This window comes from Strongylocentrotus purpuratus, unplaced genomic scaffold, assembly GCF_000002235.5.
Source record: "Strongylocentrotus purpuratus isolate Spur 01 unplaced genomic scaffold, Spur_5.0 spur5_scaffold_7, whole genome shotgun sequence".
NCBI classification, from domain to species: Eukaryota; Metazoa; Echinodermata; class Echinoidea; order Camarodonta; family Strongylocentrotidae; genus Strongylocentrotus; species Strongylocentrotus purpuratus.
In genome coordinates, this window is record NW_022145613.1 from 20,939,693 (window position 1) to 20,963,542 (window position 23,850).

Genomic DNA, 23,850 nt, shown 5'->3' on the forward strand with positions numbered 1-23,850 from the left:
ACCGTAATGTGCAGTAAAAATGAAAAAGACAAGACAAATAAATTCATTGAATCCTCTAACTTTACTTAATAATTTATACACCTGTTTTGTGATTTTCTTAACCCCTTCCATGACATGGGTGGCCAATGTTAGCATTGAACATTGTGTTTTTAATCCAAACACCCACTTTCTTTTCTGAAACAAACAAAAAAGTTTCTTTAATTTGTAACAAGTGCTATAAGTCAAAATGGTCTTTCGACAGTTAACTTATTACTAATGTCAATTTTTTTTTACTCAACCTTTCACTAATTTGTTTCTCTCATTTTCAGCTTTTATCAAACCAACTTAATATAAGGGTAGACTACCCCTTTAATGGCTCGTTCACATACAATGTTGCAAACCCTGCAGGTTTTATTTTTCCTTTTCTTTGTTTTCGTCTTTACTTGTAAATGAATGGCAAGTGGGGATGAAAAAATGTAGCTGCATGCTACAAGGTCCTCTGCATACTCACTTGTGTGTTTATTATAATAAGCCAGTTCACGGTTGCAGTCTGAGCATGAGTAGTTAAAGGTCATTGCAGAACAAATTGTGAAATACACTGAGAAAGAATACTGGATACGTGCTCATGAAAGTTATGTAATCATTATTCACTTATGCACAAGCAGAGCACTCTATGATACACAGGTGGAAGTATTCTTTGAAAAGGGGAAACAAAGGCTAAGTATGTAGCATCTCTATCGCTGTAGGAGTGATTATTTCAAAATGTACAAAGTGGGACCTCTTCATGTTTTGAAGATCTGTGGATATTCGGGGTCATTGCAGCCATGTGCTAACCGTGAACTGGTCTATTAACAAGAAACCTGAACTGCATAACCCTTATAACATATTAATTTTGCCCTGGCATATTGAAGAAGGCTTGAAAGTCTCACCCTATTATTGTCATAAGAACCAGTCACAGAAGCAGGGTACATGAGAAAGTTTCCACCACGGGAGTTGCCCGGGGCACATTCATCACCCTCATTACCAGGATCGTGCTCACTCCCAAAGTTATGACCCAACTCTGTGTGGAAAAAAAAGACACAAATAGTAAATACAAAGAGGCTCTCTGACTCCACCAATGGGACGATATTGTTTCAAGGCTGGATCAGTGAGTTACAGCAACTTGCATGAAATGATATGCCATAAGTAATTACACTGAACGTACAACTGGTATTTTTCATAATACCCAGTACTTGTTATGGCTCATGAATGTATTTTAATCATCATATTGATAGATAAACTGAAAAGAATGAAATCTGATGTTTTTTATATTTGGAGATGAAAACAAAACAACTTTGTAGCAGAAGATTTGTCTCATTACCATTACACTGCATGTGGTATATTGTATTTTACAGGTATTATTACTTTGAGATGACTAAAAGTATGTAATGTTGTTTTTTTTTCCTTTTTATCTGTCACAACCAATCAATCGCGGAAGCATATATGTGCATTGAAAGAGTCCTGAAATCACAAGTTATGTTGTGATGGAATAATAGTCGCACAATTTTCAAATGGGGCTAGGCCCTGTTCCTTTTTTGACGTTTCATTTGCTTATTCTCCTGCTTTCATTTGTTTAGCTCTGTTTAATGTTGAATAGAGAAAAGATCCTACATGTCTATGATATCTACCATTTTCTCAATAAGATTTCAGTAGCAGCATATATAATAATGATTCTTAGATACTTAGAATACTTGACTCATGCTTTAGACATGCATATAATTTGATATTTATACATGTACAGTTTACAACTAAATTATTCATAGCATTACCAAGTTTTTGTAATTGTTTAAACAGTACAACTCACCATGAGCAGTCACTAAATCTGCTTCTTCTGTTAATACACGGCGCCCCCAATTGACGGTTGTGGTTAAGCCTGTGTTCAGGTATTGTCGCTTCCCATTGCCAGCATAATATACTGCAATAACAAGAAAATATATACAGGGTTATGAGATTATTTGCATTAAAACTAATATAAAGAAAAATAACAGTGGAAAATCGGGTAAATAGCCACCCAAAACAAATCTATCTTGTTAGTTGAATTGAGCATTATCTATTTCAACAATAAAAGGTAGATCTAATGAGCCAAATTTGGATATACAGGTTTGATTTTAATTCCATTTTGGGCACTTTTAATTTGTACCTTTATGTCCCAGACATAGTAATGTGCAGTTCGCCACATAGTTTCTAGAAAAGCTTCCAGTAAAATCATGACCAAAACAGACATGTAATCATAAAATAGATTTTAGGTGTCAAAACAAAAGACAAAGAGCACTGACTCTGACATCACCATAACCCACTCAAGCACTGCAGGCTTCACTCACCTGATGTACATATGCCTCCTACAGCATTGCTTCTTGGAGTGCCTATGTATGCAAGACCTAGGACACCATTAGAGAAGTCTTGATAGGTGAAGAGATGTGCCAAGCAGAATGCACTGTGATCCTCTTTACTGTATACCTGCAGAAAGAACATTATAGCTACCGTTAGGCATTCATCAAGCAAGAGTGGTGAGTGGCTTTAATTGCTCCGGAATGCTCCTAACAGAGCACTGGTAAACTAAACAAGAACTAAACAGGAGTGCCGTGCTGACACAGCACCAATATCCTTTGGCAAGATATTAACCTGCACTTGCTACTCTCCACCTAGGTGTTAAATGGGTACCCTGTAGGATGCGACCGTCATTGTTGGTCAAACAATTTTTGAGCGTCAAGTACCGTCTGGCTGGAATACTCCAAAAGGAGTGGAGATTGTGCACACAGTGTGTGCGGGCAAGCATTGAATCCAATGACCGGGGTAATAGTATATCTGTAAAGTAAGGCGCTTAGAGACATCATAGATGTATTAAGCGCTATATAAAAGCGGAACATTATTATTATTATTATCATTATTTGGTAATAAAAATAAAATAAAAAGCAATGTGAAATTTGTAATAATCAAACATTTGTAATAGTTGGCAGCTATGTACGTAGTCATCAATTCAATACTGTAGATCTAGAAAATCCTTGTGCTAGATAACTTGAGATTCTACTCCTACATGAGAGGATGGTAGTAATGTTATTCTTAACACAGCCTCACTCACCTCCAAGAGTTCCTGCACACCCCAAGGCTTGCTGTCTCGATCAACGTTGTAGTTATCTGCTGAGGTTGGGGAGGGATTCTGGTGTATGACAATCTTCATGTAGGGCAAACACACAAAAGAATGAGAGATCATCAATGTAAGAAACATGGAACAAACTTAGAGTACCAGTACTTGGATGGTACCATGATCCCTGCTTATGAAAGCGGCAAATTTTGAATCATCAAGTAAATTGAACTTGAAGTGTAAGAATACAAAACATGCTCAGTGATATGAACTAATTATTGTAATACAATAATCTCTGTAGCCCGAATTCACAACCCATGGTTTAAACCCTCATTTACTTAACCCATGGTTAACTAGATGGAATTTTGACTGCGCGCAGTCGAAAATGATGCCTCCGCAATAGAGCAATTTAAACAAGTTTGGAGTTTAAATCTCCAGTGGTTCTTGAGATATCATGATAACAATCTCAATGTATGGAATTTCATAAGTTGACCTCTGTGACCCTTGACCTTTGACCTACGTGCTCCAAAATCTAATCAGATTGTCTTCCTATGGTGATACACACTATCATTAAGTTTGAAGTTTAAATCTCTAGTGGTTCTTGAGATATTATGATAACAATCTCAATGTATGGAATTTCATAAGTTGACCTCTGTGACCCTTGACCTTTGACCTACGTGCTCCAAAATCTAATCAGATTGTTTTCCTATAGTGATACACACTATCACTAAGTTTGAAGTTTAAATCTCCAGTGGTTCTTGAGATATCATGATAACAATCTCAATGTATGGAATTTCATAAGTTGACCTCTGTGACCCTTGACCTTTGACATACGTGCTCCAAAATCTAATCAGATCGTCTTCCTATGGTGATACATACTATCCTTAAGTTTGAAGTTTAAATCTCAAATGGTTCTTGAGATATCGCGCTAACAAACTCAATACAAGGAATTTCATAAATTGACCTCTGTGACCTGTGACCTTTGACCTACGTACTCCAAAATCTAATCAGATCGTCTTCCTATGGTGATAAATACTATTCCTGAGTCTTAAGTTTAAATCTTAAATGGTTCTTGAGATATTGTGATAACGGTCAAACGGGACGGACGGACGGACGTACGGACGGACGGACGGACGTACGGACGGACGTACGGACGTACGGACGGACAACCCGAAAACATGATGCCTCCGGCACCACCTTCGGTGGCGGAGGCATAAAAATAAGCTAAAAATAAACGTTAAAAATAAGCTCAAAATGAATCTTGCCTTGCGCTCGTTTAATATTGGACATCTGACTGTTTCACGGTTATTTTTGCCCTAATTTTAGACTGTGGGATATGTAAATAAGGGTTTAAACCATGGGTTAATTTTAAACCTCTTTTGTGAATTCGGGCCTTTGGGTTCATAATACTTTCATTTGTATATTCTGCTGCCTCATACAAGAGAAGATATATCACAAATAGACAGTGTCCATTTATGCTTTGGTTATACAGTCAAACCTGTATATAAATGTTACTAACGGGAGTCTTTATAGACGGGTGGTCTGCAATCACCTACATGGGTAGGTGATTGCTAAAGCAAGTTTCCCTTGTACCATGATCCCTATTCATAAGTGCCAATTAAACTGTTTTAAATTGACTGATCCCATCATAAATTCTATATGAAGTGAAAGAAAAATACTTGACAATAATACTTTAGTGTGGTAAGAAATCAGAGAAAGAGAGACGCTGTGTCGTCAGCTACAATGCCCTTCTTGTGCATTTACCTTTTTGATTTGGAACTGGAAGCCTGAATATCCTGGTTCCCATTCGGTCGTCTTGTAGATGACATCAACCCTGTCAACCAGGCTTACCTGAGAGGGATAGAGAGAGAGAGAGAGAGACATGGAGAGAAGGAAAGGAGATAAAGCAGATGCCAGTTGATGATTGGGATAAAAACAACTCACAAAAATGACATTTTGTTTTCCCAGGTACTATACTTACAAAACATTTTTGCACACAAGTTGCCCAATCATGTGCTGCTCAATTTGTGGCCCTACTATAATTTTAAAACATTGCGAAAGTGAAACCCTAGTGAAAGTAATGGCGTACACAGTAAGTAGTGGAGATACTCACCAGGTAGTTCATAGATATTTGCATGTTACTCTGTCCCATTGACTGGTAGAATCTGTAATCAGCAGTGAGAAGCATTGGACAGACATGATAGCGTGGGGGCGCTCTCCTCTGGCGGGAGTGTGATGATGAGGATGACTCTGATTAACAACGAGACAGGAAACAAAAAGAGAAAGATGTTTATAATAGTAAACAAATATACCATGCACTGAGATGCTCTAGTTGCTCCAATATGACCCTACCGATTTCAGTGCTAGCAGCATTCATGGAATTTCTTCCTACCGGTGCCTATTTAGCAATTGGGTGGAGAATGGCAAATATAGATCAATGTCAAGTTAAGGATAGCATGAAGTGATTGGGATAAAGAGAAAAAGAAATGTTTCAAAAAGACCAATCAATAAGTGTTTCTTTTTTTGTTCCTCTGTTTGATTTGATGTTCTATTTAAATATACTCCATTTACAATATCAGCTTTAAATATGACTTCTATAAAGAGACATTGCAATTGTAGAACCTCTGAAAAAGGGCAGCCTGAATAGGCTCACAGAAACTGTAAATATAGGTAAAAGAACAGGTTCAATAAAATAATATAAAGAAGCAACTTGATAAAACATTTCTATGTGCAATATTTACATGACACAACTAACACAACTGACACATGCAGACATTTGACTTACTGCTTTTAGGCGCTGAGCTTTGCCCTTTGAGCTGTTCTTGTGTCTTTTCATACTTGAGACCTTCTGGCAAGTGGTGGCCATGTGGACAAAATGAAGCCCTGGTCAAAGAAAAGGTACAAAAGGTGTGTGTGATAATTTGAACTACAAGTAATATTATAAATGATAGGTTGTCATCAGTGATTTTCAGTTTTAAAATTGTCAATTTCACTGGATATTAACTTATTCCCCAAATAGATGATCATTGTCAAAATGATTAAGAATTGACAATTTTCATGGAAGTGATAATACAATCTGATATTGGACATACACATGCAGTTAAAACAGAAGTTCAGATGAGAATAGAAACTTCAAACCAGATTATATACAACTTACACCTATAAAGAAAGGCAATTTACATTGGTTTTACATTGAACAACCTGTAAATAAAGATAGATTTTAATAGATAGTACTTACGTTGTATTTTGTTTGATATCTGAGCTGCGATATGCTATCATGCTGAAGTTATGTCGTTCTTTTATGTGTCTCCAAGATGGCTGTTAAAGAGATAGAAGCAAAGAGGTTTCAGATTTTTTTTTTTCTTTCTTTCTTTCTTAAAAAAAGAAAAGAAGATTCAATGGACATGTTGTAGCCATTGAAAGAAGTCAAGAGCAAAACTGATTTCTAGCTTCATACCCACTTACCCCTGGCGCTGAAGCAGAGTTTTCGTACCGTCACAACATTTGAGCATATAAGCCTGGAAATTATACCCTTAAATAGCCAGGCTGAAAAAAAAGTGTTTAGTCTCCACATCAACATATGCAGTTAATAGTTGTGTAACTTGTGTTGTATTTAAGGGAAATAATGATATCATCAGAGGACATTATAACATTGTTCTTTCCATGTTGCACTAAAACTAGCATTCACAAGAACTGAACAGTAATAACTACCTCTATTAAAAAATATTTTAAAAATGAAGCTCAAATCCTTCAATATTCACAATCAAATTCTAAATAAAGCTGCTCACAGATGCACTGCATCAAGGCACAAATAGCTTAACATGCCATAGATTTATGATCATAATTACAATAAATACTAATAGACTACAGATGAATGTTGATGACGAAGGTCATGGTGAGATGTTGAGGATAGCAATGACGATGACGATGACAATGACGATGATGACAATGACAATGACTACATACACTCTCTGTATACTGCCCCTACCTCAGTTTCATTACAAACCCTTACCTCAATGGTATATTGCTCTTCTCTTGTGTATATTCTAGCTGTGATGTCATCTCCTTCTAGGTGCATTTTCACCACACTGTCAGGATCATCTACATAAAGGGAATGAGAATCAAATGCAGTGGTGTATCTACTATCTACAAGGGGCAATTGACTAATTTGACTATAAATATTGTACATATATAATGTAGACAAAAGTTTTTGTAGTCCCATGTACCTGTGTACTAAGGCTGTGCACAACAGTATAATGAGGTACCCGAGTACACTCCAAGGCTTACAAGCGAATACTCAAATATTCGGACGCCATGTTTTTTTAAAAAATTTTGATTTTTTGATTTTTTGATTTTTTTTTTTGGCCACCACCATACATACCACTGGAGCAGTATCCCAGTTCTGTCGCCGAAAACGCATGCAAGTTTACTTTGAGTTGCAGTTGAAGGCGCCGATTTAATAATAATAATAACAGTAAACAATGCTGTTTTAAAAACCAAAGATGGCAGAATAATCCATTTTCCTCCAAAGTCCAAACAGAAATCCAGACATTTGGTCCCAGTTTCTGAGTGATGAGTTTGACAGTGCTTGAGTTGGGAAACATTTTTACCGACGGCAACATGCCAGCGGCTGCCGTTCACCCAGGCACGGGTAAGCTTCGGCCTGGACAGATTTTTTTTTTTTTTGCGGCCGAATATTCGGGTACGAGAAATTGTACCCGAGTAGTTGTCAACCGTGCGGGTACTCAAGCATTCGACTACACGTCGCAGCCCTACTGTATACCTTTCTTTTCATGGTTTCAAACGTTTAGCCAGATTCATTCAATTGTTTAAGATATTTAAGATACCAAATAACACATCATATATACATTTATTCCTATATACATGTATACAGTGCGTCCCAAAAAAAACTATACACTTTTGAAATGGCTGCCAAATAAAAAAATATATGATTCTGGGGAAAGATTTTGATATGTATGGAAAGCTCATAAACTCAACTTTCATATGACACCAAAAAGTCTAAACATAATTTATGCTTGAGTGAGCACTGGTCACTTTTGTAAAGGATATGAAAATTAGGTTGCGCAGGAATTGGCCTTCCAATTTGTGAGAGGTAAATCCTTTGGAGCTTACGGAATTGAGGATGATATGACCAATTTATGATCAATTGTGGTGATTTTGGGTTTGGGTGAAATTTGTGGTTTATGGGATTAACATTTTATGCATGAGTGAACAGGAATTGCATTTGTTATTACCGTAGACTCAGTGGTGTGTTAATGGGAGTCAGGACGGGGTGATGGTACATGGTGCAGGGGAGGTGAAATGTAGGGTAGGACTTTGTTGGGTAGATGGGATAAGGGTCAAGAGGACACCTATGCCCCTACCCCTCTCTCTCTCTCTGCCTGGGTGTGCTTTTGCATATCTTGATAATTCATTAGACAATCAACATTCAGCTTACATCACAATCAACAATGTACGGTATCAGTCAATCGGTCAATCCATTAATCAATCAAGCATTCAATCACTGTTCAGTATTTCAATCAATTTAATCATTCAATAAATCAATCATAATTAATCAATAACTCAGTCAATCACTCAATCTATCAACCAACCAACCAGTCATTTTAGCACTTGAGTTTCTGTAAATGGTAAATGGGTAACCTGAAGAATAAGTAGCCAACATCTGTGATATTCCTTTTTCAACAAACCGTATTTGAATAATCAATTTACATAATCCCCAGCTGGTTATTAGGTAAATCAATGAGATGTTCAACTAATCTTACAATAACTGAAATGTGGGTTGAAGGATTTTATTCAAAGCCACAGATGTAAAAAAAAAAAAAAGAGTGTGTAAGATGGAAATTACAACATGTACCATCACCCCATCCTGACTCCCATGAACACACCACTGAGTCTACCAGAGAAAGTTACAATGCTACAATAAAAAAATGAAATTCCTGTTCACTTGTGCATAAAATTTTGGTTTAATAAACCATGAAATTTACTCAGCAAATCATGAATGTATCATATCACCCTCCATTTTGTAAGCACCAAAGGATTTACCTCTCACAAATTGGAAGGCTAATTCCTGCGCAACCAAATTTTCATACACTTTACAAAAGTGAGCAGTGCTCACTCAAGCTTAAATTATTTTCGCACTTTTTGGTGTCATATGAAAGTTGAGTTTATGAGCTTTCCATACATATAAAACTTTCCCCCCAGAATTACATATTTTTTTTATTCAGCAGCCATTTCAAAAGTGTATAGTTTTTTTTGGGACGCACTGTATAGTACATTTCCAAACATTCAGCATAATTTCTTGACAGTTGCTTTCATAATGGCCAATCCTCAACATGTCTAACATACACATGTAGCAGGTGTAAAATGTTAGTCAAGGAAGAGGCAGATGTAAAAAAAAATCAGTCCTTTTTATTTCAATAAATTGTAAAACCTACATGCACTACCAGTATTTACCTTCTAAATAACCCATGTAATATGAGTCAACTTCTAGAGAATGTGGTCTCTCCAAACCATCTTGCCCCACTGCATACACTGAAAAGTCAGTGGTAAAAAGACCTTCTCGCTTGGTTAGCTCCATGTTGAATTGTCTGTTTGATTGTCGTCGAAGAAGGAAGAGATTGGGGCAAAAAGGAAAAACAGAGTTAACTCAATAGTTATAATGATACTGTATTGGGCATTCCCATAATTAGTTACATTACATTTTTAAGAGATAGGATCAACATAACACTGGTTTATGAATTAGGGTTAAAAAAGTGCATAGAGAATGATATGAATCATATCTGCTCTAGCTATAGGCACTTTCCATACGTAATCTAACTGTGAAAGATGCATTTACACTGCAAGCAAAATATTGTTGATTTTTCTCAAGTTCAGGTGTTTCGTCGGAAGTTGCATAGCAACTACCAGCAAAACACGACGAAAATTTGGTATGATTCCACTTTTTTGTCACATGACTCTCCTCGCTTCAGTGCAATTGCATGCATGCAGAGAAACCAAAAGTCATGCATGTGCACTACTCACCAAAAAATCGCAATGAGCAAAAACCAACATTTTTTAAACGGGTTTTTCCAGTAGTCCGAGTAGTGTAAATGGCAGTAAATAAAAATGGATGATTTTTTCAAAATGGTGTTTGGGCTGTGTAAATGGGCCCTGTACTACATCCTGTATGAAGCTCCATACATGTAGCAATTGACTACTGAGTGTGTAACATAATCTAGCATGAAGCTAATCCTAATAACAAATCTCACACTTGTCATGAAATCAGGTCACAATGTCAACTCACTCAGCAAATTCAGCATGTAAATGAAAATATGAACGATCAGTTTGAATATGATGTTTCATGCAACAAAAATGAAGATTGAGCTCTGATAAGATTGTCCCCCGGGCAAACATGTATTAGCACTCTATAGGTTAAATGCATTTAGGTTTATGAACATTTCTGCAGATATTATCATGAGAAACTGAGAAATTGGTTAAAGATTATTTTTAATCCGTTTCAATGTACTACAATACTACATGTTATTACAGACCATTGTAAAAATCGTACACTTCTTGAACACTGAAAACAATTTCAATGCAAAGAGACATCATCATCCTTCCATACAGTCATGTACACTGTATGTCTTACTTGATACCCAACAATGTTGTGCATTTGTTGTTGTTATTGCTGTTGGATTGTGGCCTAGCTGCTTCTTTAATGAGATTTTAATATCATTACTATTAAAATAACAAATTAAAAATGACACAAAGTACTCATAATATAGCATTTGATTAGTTATTGGTACAATTGTACTGAAAAATCTGTCACTTTCTATAAATAGTAGGCCTACAAAATGTACATGTACCCTGAATGCAGGTCTCCTGTATTTGAGCACACTGTTTCCTCATCAGGAAGCAATCTCAAGACATTACACATCCAAAGTTCTCTATCAAAACTCCATAGGCTAATGACATCATAGGACTAAGCCAGCAGGATGCCCCTAAATTTGCCAATTTTCCCTCTGCTGTCCCCATCACCTACTAGTCTAACATTACAGACCTTATAATGACTTTCTTTTTCTAGTACACTGAACAGCTTTTATTACAGTCCAGTGAGTCCACACTTGCGTTTAATTGAACTTAACAATAAATACTCTAAATTCTGACACAAGTCAATATGAAATTTGGTTTAAATACCGGTACACTACATATATACATGTATGTACTGTACATACATGAAGATTTGCACAAGTAGATAGACATTTAAATATACAGTATACTTGTATGCTGGATAATTTTGAAAGACTCACTCAGAGGTCTGACATATAAGACTATTTCCATCCAAATACATTTTTTGGTGAGGTTCAGGAGTAGTTGCATTAGGATAACAAATACTGGTAACCTTTTCGCACACAAGAGAGGGAAAAAAATACGGCGTACTGTACTTGACCATGTACTTGTACTTCATGTAAATAAAAGTCATCTTATACCAGGGAAGTTGGCCTGGTTGTTTACCAAATTTTGATATGAAACAATGCCAACACCTCCATTTTGTTCTACACACACTGTATTTTCCCAATACAAAATAACACAAGTCTTAAGACAAGATACATGTACATTTTTAAATTTTGTACAGCTCTAGAGTTCAAGAAATATTGAATAGCTTTCCACTTCTGAATGAAGAGGGAGGGGGAGGGGGAGGGGGAGGGGGAGGGGGAAGGGCAAGCCCACTATTTCCATATTTTATTAAATTTCAAATTGGTCTTCAAGTCAAGATTCCAGACAAGCATTTTAATTAGACATCACATTTTTAGGAGGAAATCTTGTGAGCCTGGAAGACAGGCTAATGGTGTACGAGTCTCATCCTGACAAGTGATGTGAATGAGTCATGTAGGATCCGCAACTAATCTACACTACGAGCTACGTACAACAAACAACTGCAAAAAATTTGTTGATGTTGATAATATGTTCAAGTTCCATTCAGTTTAATACATTACTAGCTAGCTACAATAGGCAGCATTAAATTGTAACCATATACCGTATATGATTTTGAATTTGAGATCAGGAAAGCGGGGGATGCATTTATGTCAAACAACAGTGTTCGTACATAAACCATTAAGAGAAACGATACTTATTAAATGGTAGCTTTTTTTTTTCTCCATTAAAGTGGGGCTTTTAAAACTGTTCATGGATATTGCCCACAGCTTTTTCTTTTACGCTTTATGAGTTAAATTGTTAAAAGACCTGACTTTGTTTACTTGTAATATACTGATACACTTGTACCATGGAAGCATGTACACACAATTTTCTAAATTATATTTGTGTTATAATTATCTGTAGGTGATGTCAAGGCAGGGCTCAAATTAATTTTTTGTCCACGGGGGCTCTTCCCCCCCCCCAAAAAAAAAGAGCCCCCGTGAGCCTTCTCACGGGGGCTCTTTTAGTACTGACGGGGGCTCTTTTTTATACAAATATCCATTGAAGTGGTACCTATGATACTCCTCAATTATTTGCTATTTCATCATTATCATTCCAATCAGCATTTTCCCTCTTACAAATTTACAAGCTACATAGCTGTTACTGGCCTGTGTATATAATATATACGCATACAACACTGATCTTTATGATGTCTTTAACGTGACATATCTTCTTCTCCCCTTGCAAACGAGAAAGAAAACAAGGTCATTAACTCTTAAGCTGCCCCTATGCAATTCACCCAGTGCCACAGTGCTAATCCCTATTGTGCCCGCTACTAATCTCCTGTCTGCTAAGTTAATTTCGGGTTGGTTCAAGTGCGTGTAGTTTAAATTGTTACTATGTTTGATCCACTATAACATCTCATCTGTATATTGTATAAAAAAGAATTGTACGTTAAAGTTGTAGGAAATTTAACCCTCTTTCTGTTGATACCAATATCATTTCATGAATCTGTAATTTTGGTACAGTAAATAAGCACTATCAGTCAGTTGTCAAACCAATCCGTTGTCTCATTTCCCGCACACAATCTGAGGGGCCATGATCAAAACTGACAAATTTGATGATAACATATCGCAATTTTCTCAGGAAAATCCAATGTAACGGTATACGTGAAGCACGCAAAATCAAAACAACAATAAACCCCCTCCACAAATACAGTAAGCATTCATGCGTGCACGCAATGCGCATCGCACAATAGGCATAAACAATTAGCTTGTGTACTTATGCACGAAAATGTGTCCGTGGCACGCGAGCGGATGAGAGTTTATGTGTCCATGGCAAGTCAACAGAAACCCAATTATGTGTGCGTGGCACGCCAGCGCATGCACAGAACAGTGTTCTTGGCACGATAAGAGTTAAAAGGGATTAAGCGACAAATAATGATTGTGATTCAAATTGATGCGAATATTTGTTTGAATAAGCACTGCTATTCACCCGAATCTTCTTTGTAAAAACAACTTTTACAAATCTCAGTCATGCTTACTGAGTTGAGACGTTCCATTCAATGTAAAATACTCATTAAAGAATACACTTCTCCTAATCTGAAAGTGATCTTACAACACAGTGGCAGATTTGCATGGCTGAGATTTGTAAAAGTCGTTTTTACAAAGAAGATTCTGGTGAAAAGCATTGCTTATTCAAAAAAAATCCTTGCATCAATTTGAATCACAATGATTATTTGTCGCATGATCCTTTTATTAAATAACCTTGTTTTCTTTTTTGTTTGCAGGGGGAAAAGAAGCTATGTCACGTTAAGAAATCATAAAGATCAGTTGTATTATGCGTATATACATTATGATACCAGAACAAATGTTGATTATCAGAATGTCATTTTGGAATACCTCTAAACAAATACCACATTGTCTTTAGCCCGTATCAGTATTAGTATCATGCAATATAAAGCTATTATTCTTTATTTAATTCAGTATAATGCTTTTCCTCAAAAATAGTTTTGCCATTTTGTTAGGGTTGAGACGCTAGGAAATGGTTTCAAATGTACATTACACGAACCCTGAACCATTGCAAAATGATGGTGGTTCTCTCTCTCTCTCTTTACTTTAATCATGCATTATCAACTACATATAAAGCAGCAACCAAAAACTTAGGGTTATCTGAGATAGGTGAAAGTAAGAGTTAAAAAGAAAGTCATGCTAAAACGGCGCTTCACTCCCCCCCCCCCCATGAAAAAAATAAAATAGATTAGTAGTCCTCCTCTCCAGCACCCCCCCCCCCCCCCCCCCGCTTTAATATCACATTTTCACTTGGCAGCCCAAGGGGGCCGGGGTGGGAGGAGGGGGGTTAAACCCCTAACCCCCCCCCCCCCCCCCCCCCCGTAGATCTGCCCATGTTACCATATCATTCCACGACATCTTGGTCTTCCTCTTCTTCTCAATAGGGACTTTTAGATTTGCGTGGACGTGGACGTGTTACGTCCTTTTAAGGCACTGGCAGTCACATGTCACGTCCTTTTAAGCACTGGCACTGCCTTAAAAGGAGGTCACACGTTTCAGTCCACGTTCCCATCGTGCAAATCTAAAGGTCCCTAATATTGATTTACTGGTCGAGGTTCATTATTTGCTATTCATTTGAAATCACCAGATTTCAGCGGGTTAACGCTTTCACAACGAAAAACTTCTCCATGACCATGTTTCTGCCCTTGCGCGATCGCCTCCAGCTCCAGCAGACATAGCGCGGCAGCGTGCACACGTACCGCTACTAAGGGCGCAGTAGGCCTATAACCACTGCTGACGGCGGCACTGCACTGTGAGCTGAATCGGTAATAATAGGCCTACTCATAGAACGAGAAATCTTGCACGCTAATCTAAATTCCATTTCATTTGAAAATTGAAACTCAATATCGTGTTAAAGTTATACCAGAAAAGAAAATCTTTATATTATAATTCCACGGGGGCGATTTTTTATTTTGCAATCGCCCCCGTGAGCAACCTGACGGGGGCGATTATGTAGCTCACGGGGGCGAATCGCCCACCGCCCCCGTGTATTTTGAGCGCTGTGTCAAGGGGAGAAAAGCTGTTGGGTTGCAAAATGCAAACATTTGAAGTAAAATGTGATTAGTGCCATTTTAGTGCTATGGGATCCTGTGTGTCAGACACACACAAAACAAACAAAAACACAGGTGTCTCCATTCTTGACAGAATAGCGCACTAATAATCCTAGGTACAGTACAGGTATTGTCTTTGATAAGTAAACTTTGAAAAGCAGTATTTCTTTAGAAGTTGTAAGTAGTTATTAAGAACTTACTTTTTGGGCTGTTTATATTTTTAACAAAAAAAAGTTTCAATGGGAAATGAGAGCCGGTCTAGCGGTAATTAGGTAATGTTGATGGTAGTACGGTCAGCTCTGTCTGCCTACAAACTGACACACACACAATGGCATGCTATTGGCAACTGGGTCCAAGGATATGTTCCCAGGCAGAAGCAGATTGTGTTTGGGTGCCCTACATGTATCTTCATGCATATTACATTTTAGCTAGTAAAAAATAGTCATTCAGCATGTTTCCACAGAAAAAAGTTACATGGTATTACCCGTGTAATACCGTGTAAGTTTCCTGTGGAAACACAAGCAACATGGTTTATTGGCAACCTGTGTCCACCGAGATACGGATTATCATAACCACCTCTGGGAGGTTGGTTTTTGGCCGTGTCGATTAGTGTGAAATCGCTGTGGAAACACACTGTGACAAACCGTGTCTAGCGGATCATTATAGCGCGCGAAGCCCCAATCACCACTGCAGCATGATTGGTTGAAAAATACTTTGAAATACGCTTATACAATAATATGTTTATATACGCGCTGTACGTAACAATGAAAAATGTACGTCACAATAGAATAGCTGTGATGTGAGCTTACGTACGTACATCGGTCGAAGCGCGCGCGGATATTTGAATGGAGCTAGCATACGTACGTGCGGGAGGGAGAACAACTCGTTCAAACCACATATGATCGCGTGGAATCCTGTGTAGATCTGGATCCACGATCGAGGTCAAAGGTTGATTCTTGACTTCTGATTGACACAGTATTTGCCTGACTTGGAACATGGAATCGGGGCTAATCGGAATGCTGCGCTCTGTAGAAACAAATTGGTTTATTACCGTGTCACCGCGACACGGTATTTCAATTCTGGAAAAGATAATCTGTGTTCCACTTTTTTTCTGTGGAAACACGCTGATTGTCAGGGTATTAAATGGTTCCCATTAGTTTCTGACAACAAGTATCCAATAATCAAGCTTTTTCTTTATTGGTTACTCAAAAACGTATTCACAATGGTTGTCTTATTGATATGCAATTATGTATACCGTAATTAACGGTGTATTAACTGCACCTTTTTGCCGCTGAAAAAAATTCAAAGTCGGGGGTGCGGTTTATACACGGTACACCAATTTTTTTTTTTTTTTTTTTTTTTTTTTTTTAAGTAAGTTTCGATTTATGCCCCTACACCTGGCGCAATGCCTGGCAATGTCTCCCAGCTCAGTAATCGGTGTGTTGACTCACCACTCGGAAACTAGAACAACACTCAAATTTGTCTGTCATCTTGGTTTGAAAGTAATCTTTCTGATAGATTTCAATATGTAGTTGATAATAATAATTCCTCCAATTTTTCTTCTATTACACGGCGTACCACAAGGTTCCATCCTAGGTCCTCTACTGTTTTTTAAGTTGGCAAAAAAAAATCGACAAAAAAAAAAAGTTGGCAAAACAAAAAAACACTTTCTTTTTTTTCTTTTTTTAGGACGAAAAAGAGGGGTGCAGTTAATACACGAGGGCGGTTTATAAAACGTTAATTACGGTAAAAAGTTTATGAAAAAAATGCAAATACAAAATTTCACAAATGTTGCCATGTTTGACCTTGTTCAGTAACAATAACATACTCTGATTAATATTTAAGTTTGATAAAAAGAGAGAAGAGATTGAAACTTAGGTTCATCTACATGTATATCAAATTTACACTGTTACATCAAATCAATACAAATAATCAGGCTGTTTTGGAGGGTTGGGTAGAAAGTTACCAAGTGCCTAGAATTACCTGCCAAGCATTTGTAATGACATCCTCCTGACTCCCATCTCCATCTCGTCTGCACTCCTCTTGGCATAGTGATGTCTAACGCTGGAGCTATGGATGCCTTCATAGTGGTGTAACACATGGTGTAAGCTACCTGTTTGAAAGATTTATAAGTAAATAAGAGTTCAATTAGTCATTTGCAAACCACATTACAAGCATTTATCCTTTCTTAGCAGTCAGGTAAAATAACCACCATCACCATCTATAGTAACCCTGTAAGTTGGGGCTCTGATAGGATCGGAAGATCAGAGCGACATCCTCGCACCTTTGATCGGTATCGGATCGGAAGATCAACGTTTTTTGTTTTTTTTTATGACAAAAAATTTCAAGTTTGGATTTCAAGTTGGATTATAATGTAGGTATGCATTATAATCCAAGATGGCGGCCTACATGTTTTGCCTCTTCTCTTAGACCAATATAATTAATTTCAAAGTCATGAAAAGGCACTAAATATCAACAAACATGGTCTACAACAACTCCACATGACAAAATAATCCCAGCTATGATTTTTTTTTTAAAGCATTTGATAGCCAAAAACTTGAAAATTTTTGGCATTAAAAAAAACAACAAAAAAAAACAATTCTGATGATTTTTTTTTTCTGATCATTTTAATTGATCGGCGATCGGAAATTATTATCCGATCACCCCTGATCGGTTCTGTATTGGCGTCCGATCCGATGATCATTTACAGGGTTAATCTATAGTAGCGTGTCTGATCGTGCACCAGATGTTGTGTGCTAAAACCCTTCCCATAGAGATTGCACGCATACCTATGTGGTCTACAGGCATTGCGCTACCATGCAAAATTGGTCAATGATTTTATGAAGAAATTGAAATTCAAACCTTAATTTCTCGTGATCCTGGAGACGAAACTCAATAAATGTGGTGTCATATGAAAGGGCAGGTTTTTCTCCATATTCCCCATAGGGGGCCACCCCTGGAATTCTAAAAATATCTTGGTCAAAACAGCGATTGAAATGTTGTTTGCATCCTAGCTCCAAAATTTGCCACTTTCCTGAGACGCGCCCCCGCGGCTTAAGTTGGGCTAGACGTAAGGAACTAAGGATAATATCCAGGTGCTTTTTTTTTCGCTAGCCCCAAGGGATCATTCTCCGCAACAGTTGAAAATACCCTTCCCACATTTTTTGAATCAGCTAATAAGGGAGGCGTGAGCGGAGCTCAGTCCAAACCATGGTTGTCCGCATAACTCTGCGTGTACGTCTTTTTCATGGATTCTGACCAAAATGCTATGAATATTGCAAGTTTCGGAGGGGCTGTATCTTTTGATAAGATAGAAACATCGGTGAGACTTGAAATTTGAAATGTATTATTCTGATTACATTTTTAATTCAAATACCGTATTTGCCGGCGATAAGGCCGCACCGCCGCATAAGCCGCAAGAATATAAAATACAAGAAATGGAATTTTCCTGCAGAATCTCGAGCCCTAAAGTCTGAAAGTCAAAACAAGTGACCGGTTTGTTTACAGATCAGCAGAATTAGATTTCACACATTGAAGCTATGAGTATAGACCGCCGCACAGAAGTCTTTATCAACGCAGTGATTTACCGTGATTTCCAATACAGATATGTTGAAAATACTTACATGATTTTTAAATGAAGGATACAATTAATTCATAAAAAAATATGAATAAGAAATAAATTAAAGTACGAGAATAAAAACAGAACTAGTATGAAGACTGCACTGTACTGATCTTCGCAGCGGCAGATAGCCTTGCGGTGCCCCCTTTGCTGGCCGGTCTCATCGCGTCAGCTACTAGGCCTAGCCGGTCGGCATTATTATAAAGCTAAGCTAAGTCGTCAAGTGAATAACAAGCGTCAGCGCAGCTGAGCAGTATGTGAGGCTGAGCTGGCTGACGGTGGTATGCTCTGGTATGCTCTGGCAACAACCAGGCAATTATTCATATAGGCCTACCGATATATTATTATTGGTCATTCTTTTTTCATTGTGAGAGTGCTATTTGTGACTGTGTCTGTGACGTGTAGGTGTGCTTGAGCTCCGGCTCTAGCATGGCCGCGGCGGCATCACCAGCAGTAGCATCTGCACCTGCAGCTTGACGAGCAGCCTCATTTAAATCGTCATCTATTTCACCTATTTTGCCCTGTCTATCGTCACTACTCATACAACTATGAGCTCATACTGTCCTCATCATCCTCCTCCTGAACACTGTCAACTTCAAAATCTAATTCTAAATCAAGATCGGCCATAATCGTAATATTGAGAGTACATTCGTAGAGACAGCAAAGTGAATTGGAGTAGCACAGCGAAGTGTTTTGCACGCAAGCGATCAATAGTCTTTTGCGCTCGTTATCAATAGTGGTCCATATAGTGACGTAACTCGATAACGTGACTCCGGGACCCCAATCAGGGGCGTTTACCGGGGTGGATGTTTATCATCATTGGATTTGCGATTTCTGCGTTCTGTTTGCCTCTTGGACGCTGGAATTAGTCTAATATTGATGTAGACATATAACCTTTGCATTGATATGAGATTTAACCACATTGAAAAGCAATGAGTATCAACTTTAAACAAAAAAAGAATCCCAGAAAAAAATCACGAATTGCCATGACAATATTCATTTCAATTTTCCCAGTTATAGGCATTGCGAACCAGTTTTCAGCCGCATGTACAAAGTCAATAGGAATCCCGCACGCGCGCCGTGCATTTCTGCGCTGATCTATAAGCACTAGCGGGCGGAGCAGGTATCCCACGCCGGAGCTCCCCGGAGCTCGCCAGGCCAAAAACTAGTAACGCGTCGATCGGAAATTGGAATCTGAATTAGACAGAGGTATCGTGTGTGCGTTACGGTGTCCGGCTGCATTGATTTGATACATGCGGTGAGATACTTTCGAGCTTGCGACTAACACAAAATCAGGCTCTAAATCTGAAAAATAATTGAAATAAAGCTCATATTATGGTACCCATATTTCTTACAGATACGCGTAAGATACTCAATTTTTCAGATTCGGGTAGCAGGACCGCCGATTACATCGCTAAAATGTGATATTTTAGGATATATTTTCCATTGCAAATGTGGTTCTTCAGTGACTCTGGCATGGTATGGTATGTGTGGGATATGTGATATGCTGTTATGCGATGCATTTTAAAGGGATTTTACCATGCATCCAACGGATCGGCTGATGGTCGATTACCCCCTCCTTTACTCTATAGGCAGTATGGGCGCTGGTCCGAGAATAAAGATCGTCCGCATAAACGAGGGTCGTCTTCATAAACGCGACCAGACCGTCCTAAAAAAATAAGGATCGTCCGCATTTTCGCGGAAGATTCTCATTTCCGATCCGCGCATTGGCGATTCGATAACAGGATTTCTGATGATTTTCTTGATTCATTTCACATTAACTTTGTACAGAGACTTTCGCTTTATGAGCGATAGATCCTCGGGAAGACTGAAAACCCATAAAAGTAGACGGAGTACTGGGGATATTTTGTTTAATACATGGAATCCGTTTTTTTCATTGCCAGCGCAAGGATCGGGAACCCTATACACGCAGAGCGCCGAAGAAAAAGAACATCCTACGATCCTCATTCTCAAATCATCCCCCAGCAGTGGACCAGCAAAGCACAGGCGCACACGCAGTTTCCAAGCTAGGATCCGGGCTAACTCGGACCAGGGGACAACTCGGCCCAGCTGCAAAAACTGTCATTTTTTGTCATTTTACCCTAACTCTAACCCTAAATCTAACCCTAAACCTAAACATGCAAAAAATGACCGTTTTTGCAGCTGGGGCTGGGCCGAGTTGTCCCCTGGTCCGAGTTAGCCCGACTCCGAAATATATTACTAACTGATTACCTCGACACGACCTAAAGAACAAGACTAGACTAGGCGTAAATAGTCAACTTTGATTGAACGCCCCAAATACAACCAACAACAACATTAATTAGGTCTTTGTACGGCACACAAATGCACAGGCCAGTGAGGGGGTCCAGACAACTCGCCACAAAGACAACCCGCCCCAAGACAACCCGCCACAATACCCTGGACAACTCGCCACAGGCGAGTTGTCCAGGGTGGGGTGCCTTTTCGGACAACTCGCCACACTTTTTTCCCCTCATGATTTCTAGATCTAAAATCCCTCATCTTAGATGAAATTGTCATTTTATGTATTCATTATTCTTTTATAAACACAGTCATGACAGGAAACATGAGAATAACAACAAATAATAACATAACATAATATTGAGCAAGAAATGCATACGTAATCATATTTAATGATAAAGCATACACTCTTTTCCTGCAAGATCGATGAAAATTTCAAAAGGAAACCAACATTGTTTTATTATTATTATTATAACTTATTATTATTAACATTAACAGGGTTAAGTCCGTATATTTTTCTTTGCTTTAACAAAGAGCATGAAGTGTTTTCAGGTGCAACTTCATACTGCAGATGTCTGAGTCTTTAATATCACTATCAGTCTCACTGTATACCCCCCCCCCCCAGGGAGGGGTACTCACATAGAAATAAACCACATTTCAATTTTATTTCGCGGGTCAAATAACCACCCCTGCCCCCCCCCCCCCCATCAGTACACCAGTGCTTCCAGTATCATACCATTAAACAATTTCTGAGACAGAAAAATGCAGCTGATTACAGACCTCTAGATCTAAATACCGAGTTATCCCAATGATCTGGCGATCGTATATGCCTTCGGTTTGTCAAATATATTGTTGCAAGGGAAATCAGCTTTATTGTTTATTCTTTGTAGACTCTAATGACTGTTTTTATAAAAGCAAGAAAATCATGAAAAATTACAATTTCATCTCAGATGAGGGATTTTAGATCTAGAGTAGAGTCTCCGGTTTGCGGCATCGCCCGGTTTGCGGCCAGGGGTATTTGTTTTAAAAATAAAATGAATATGACTCGATAATAATCATTGAAACCTACTGTGGATTCCACGGTAAGTTCTGCTTTGCCGAAAACGTCCGTAGCAGGTGCTCCTGTCAGTACGGAGTATCCGTCAGCGATGTCGGAAATCTACGGCACAAGTCGCCAATGAAAATTCCAGCAGGTGCTAACTTTTAAGTTAAGAGATCGAGGCATGACTAGATCAATATTGTAGCTCTATTTGTCCAATATTTGTCCGATTGGAGGTGAAATTTGATGTTTTTGTGGAAGTATGATGGCTGTGGTCTGTCTCCTATCGCAGATATTTTGATTGTGCCACCGCATGGCCAGTTGCATTGGGTGGCCGCAAACCGGCACGTAATTACGTGTTTTTCTGGTTTGCGGCGGAGGGTGTTAATACACACATAACATGCGGGATCGTGTATGATGGTATGTGTGCTGATGTGTGTACCCGCTATGACCCAATAGTTTCTAGTAGTACGTACCCCCGTATGGGATGATCCATTCGAGGAAAAGGTGAAATTGTTTGAAACTTGACAAATTTACCGTAGCAACAGATAAACATGAGAATTTGGGTTACCCGTAGTAATTTGGTACATGCTTTCATCGTGACGTAGCGCATAAAGCTTTGTGACGTACGCGTACCGCAAACCGGTAATGCGTGCCCGCAAACCGGGGAACTCGAAGCATTTCAAAACGTGGTCAATGCTGACCACGCTGTGGGTCAGTTAGGTTATTTGTGACTTCTATTTAATAAGTAAGTATATGGACTCTTTATTGAGGGTATTGAAGTATTCTGTGAGTAGATCTAGTCCAATAAAAATAGAATCGGCAGTTCCCGCCGATCGGCCGCAGACCGGAGCCACTACTCTAGAAATCATGAGGGGGAAAAAGTGTGGCGAGTTGTCCGAAAAGGCACCCCCACCCTGGACAACTCGCCTGTGGCGAGTTGTCCAGGGTATTGCGGCGAGATGTCCAGGGTATTGTGGCGGGTTGTCTTGGGGCGGGTTGTCTTTGTGGCGAGTTGTCTGGAATTCCCAGTGAGCAGGTGAGGCCACACTCAGTCACACACATTATCGGCACAAGACAGCAGTCACTCAGACTCAGAGTCAGAGACACCGAGGCAGACAGAGACTAGGCTAGAGAGATGTAAATTCTCTTTAATTAACTTACCTAAGCAAGGCCAGGTTATGGATGATAAAATCATGAATATGTTGAGCAACATTTTCAGTTCAGCTTCCTCTGACCGCAGCTAGCTCGCAGAAGATCAAAGAACGTTGGCCTCCGCTTCAACCCTAATTCTTCATTGGCAATAAGTGAAGCTAGCACCATATTATTATGGGGGAATTGCTGGAACTGGATCGAGGAGCTAGCTAAGAGCGCTACTTTTAATGGCCAATTTGACAATGGATGCGTAATATAGAAACTTGATAACCAAATTGGCAATTTGTGTAATGATTTCCATTGTTCTATAGTTTTACATACATTTTCAAAAATTCATAACTTTCTTATTAGTTGATAATTCGTTTCGTTGGGGGGGGGGGGGGGGGGGGTAAGGTCAGCTTTTTGGGTCACCCATTAGGCCCTTATAACTCAATGTTGAGTTTCCCGTCGCCCGCCCGCCCGCACTGTGATTTATTGGCCGCGTTGGCGATCGAAAATCTGAAAATAAACTTTTTCTGTTTAAAGGTAATACAAAGTTTTGGGAAATTTTGAAAATTGGGTGGGTAGTGAATCTTTACAATTTTGATATATTTGGATGCCCCTGTGGATGTATTATAAGCCCTCAAAAAAATTAGCCCCTA

General features: G+C 38.7%; 1 protein-coding gene across 4 annotated transcripts in view; it reads right to left on the minus strand.

The window, feature by feature from the left end:
• Positions 1-23,413, minus strand: part of LOC585715 (ADAM 17-like protease) — a 38,394-nt gene extending 14,981 nt beyond the window's left edge. For 2 of the 4 annotated variants that reach the window (XR_974082.2, XM_011685450.2), the window contains exons 1-12: positions 23,219-23,413; positions 17,121-17,250; positions 9,575-9,708; positions 7,113-7,201; positions 6,339-6,418; positions 5,886-5,983; positions 5,214-5,350; positions 4,865-4,951; positions 3,098-3,190; positions 2,340-2,475; positions 1,823-1,933; positions 909-1,039 (exon numbers count right to left, since the gene is read on the minus strand). Coding sequence is in view for 2 of the 4 variants with exons in the window: in XM_011685450.2 (XP_011683752.1) it covers positions 909-1,039; positions 1,823-1,933; positions 2,340-2,475; positions 3,098-3,190; positions 4,865-4,951; positions 5,214-5,350; positions 5,886-5,983; positions 6,339-6,418; positions 7,113-7,201; positions 9,575-9,708; positions 17,121-17,250; positions 23,219-23,270 (1,278 nt within the window). In the remaining 2 variants the exon portion in view is untranslated. The remainder of the gene's footprint in view (positions 1-908; positions 1,040-1,822; positions 1,934-2,339; positions 2,476-3,097; positions 3,191-4,864; positions 4,952-5,213; positions 5,351-5,885; positions 5,984-6,338; positions 6,419-7,112; positions 7,202-9,574; positions 9,709-17,120; positions 17,251-23,218) is intronic. The other 2 variants (XR_004061974.1, XM_785532.5) reach the window with 1 other exon arrangement.
• Between the last annotated feature and the right edge of the window lie 437 nt (positions 23,414-23,850).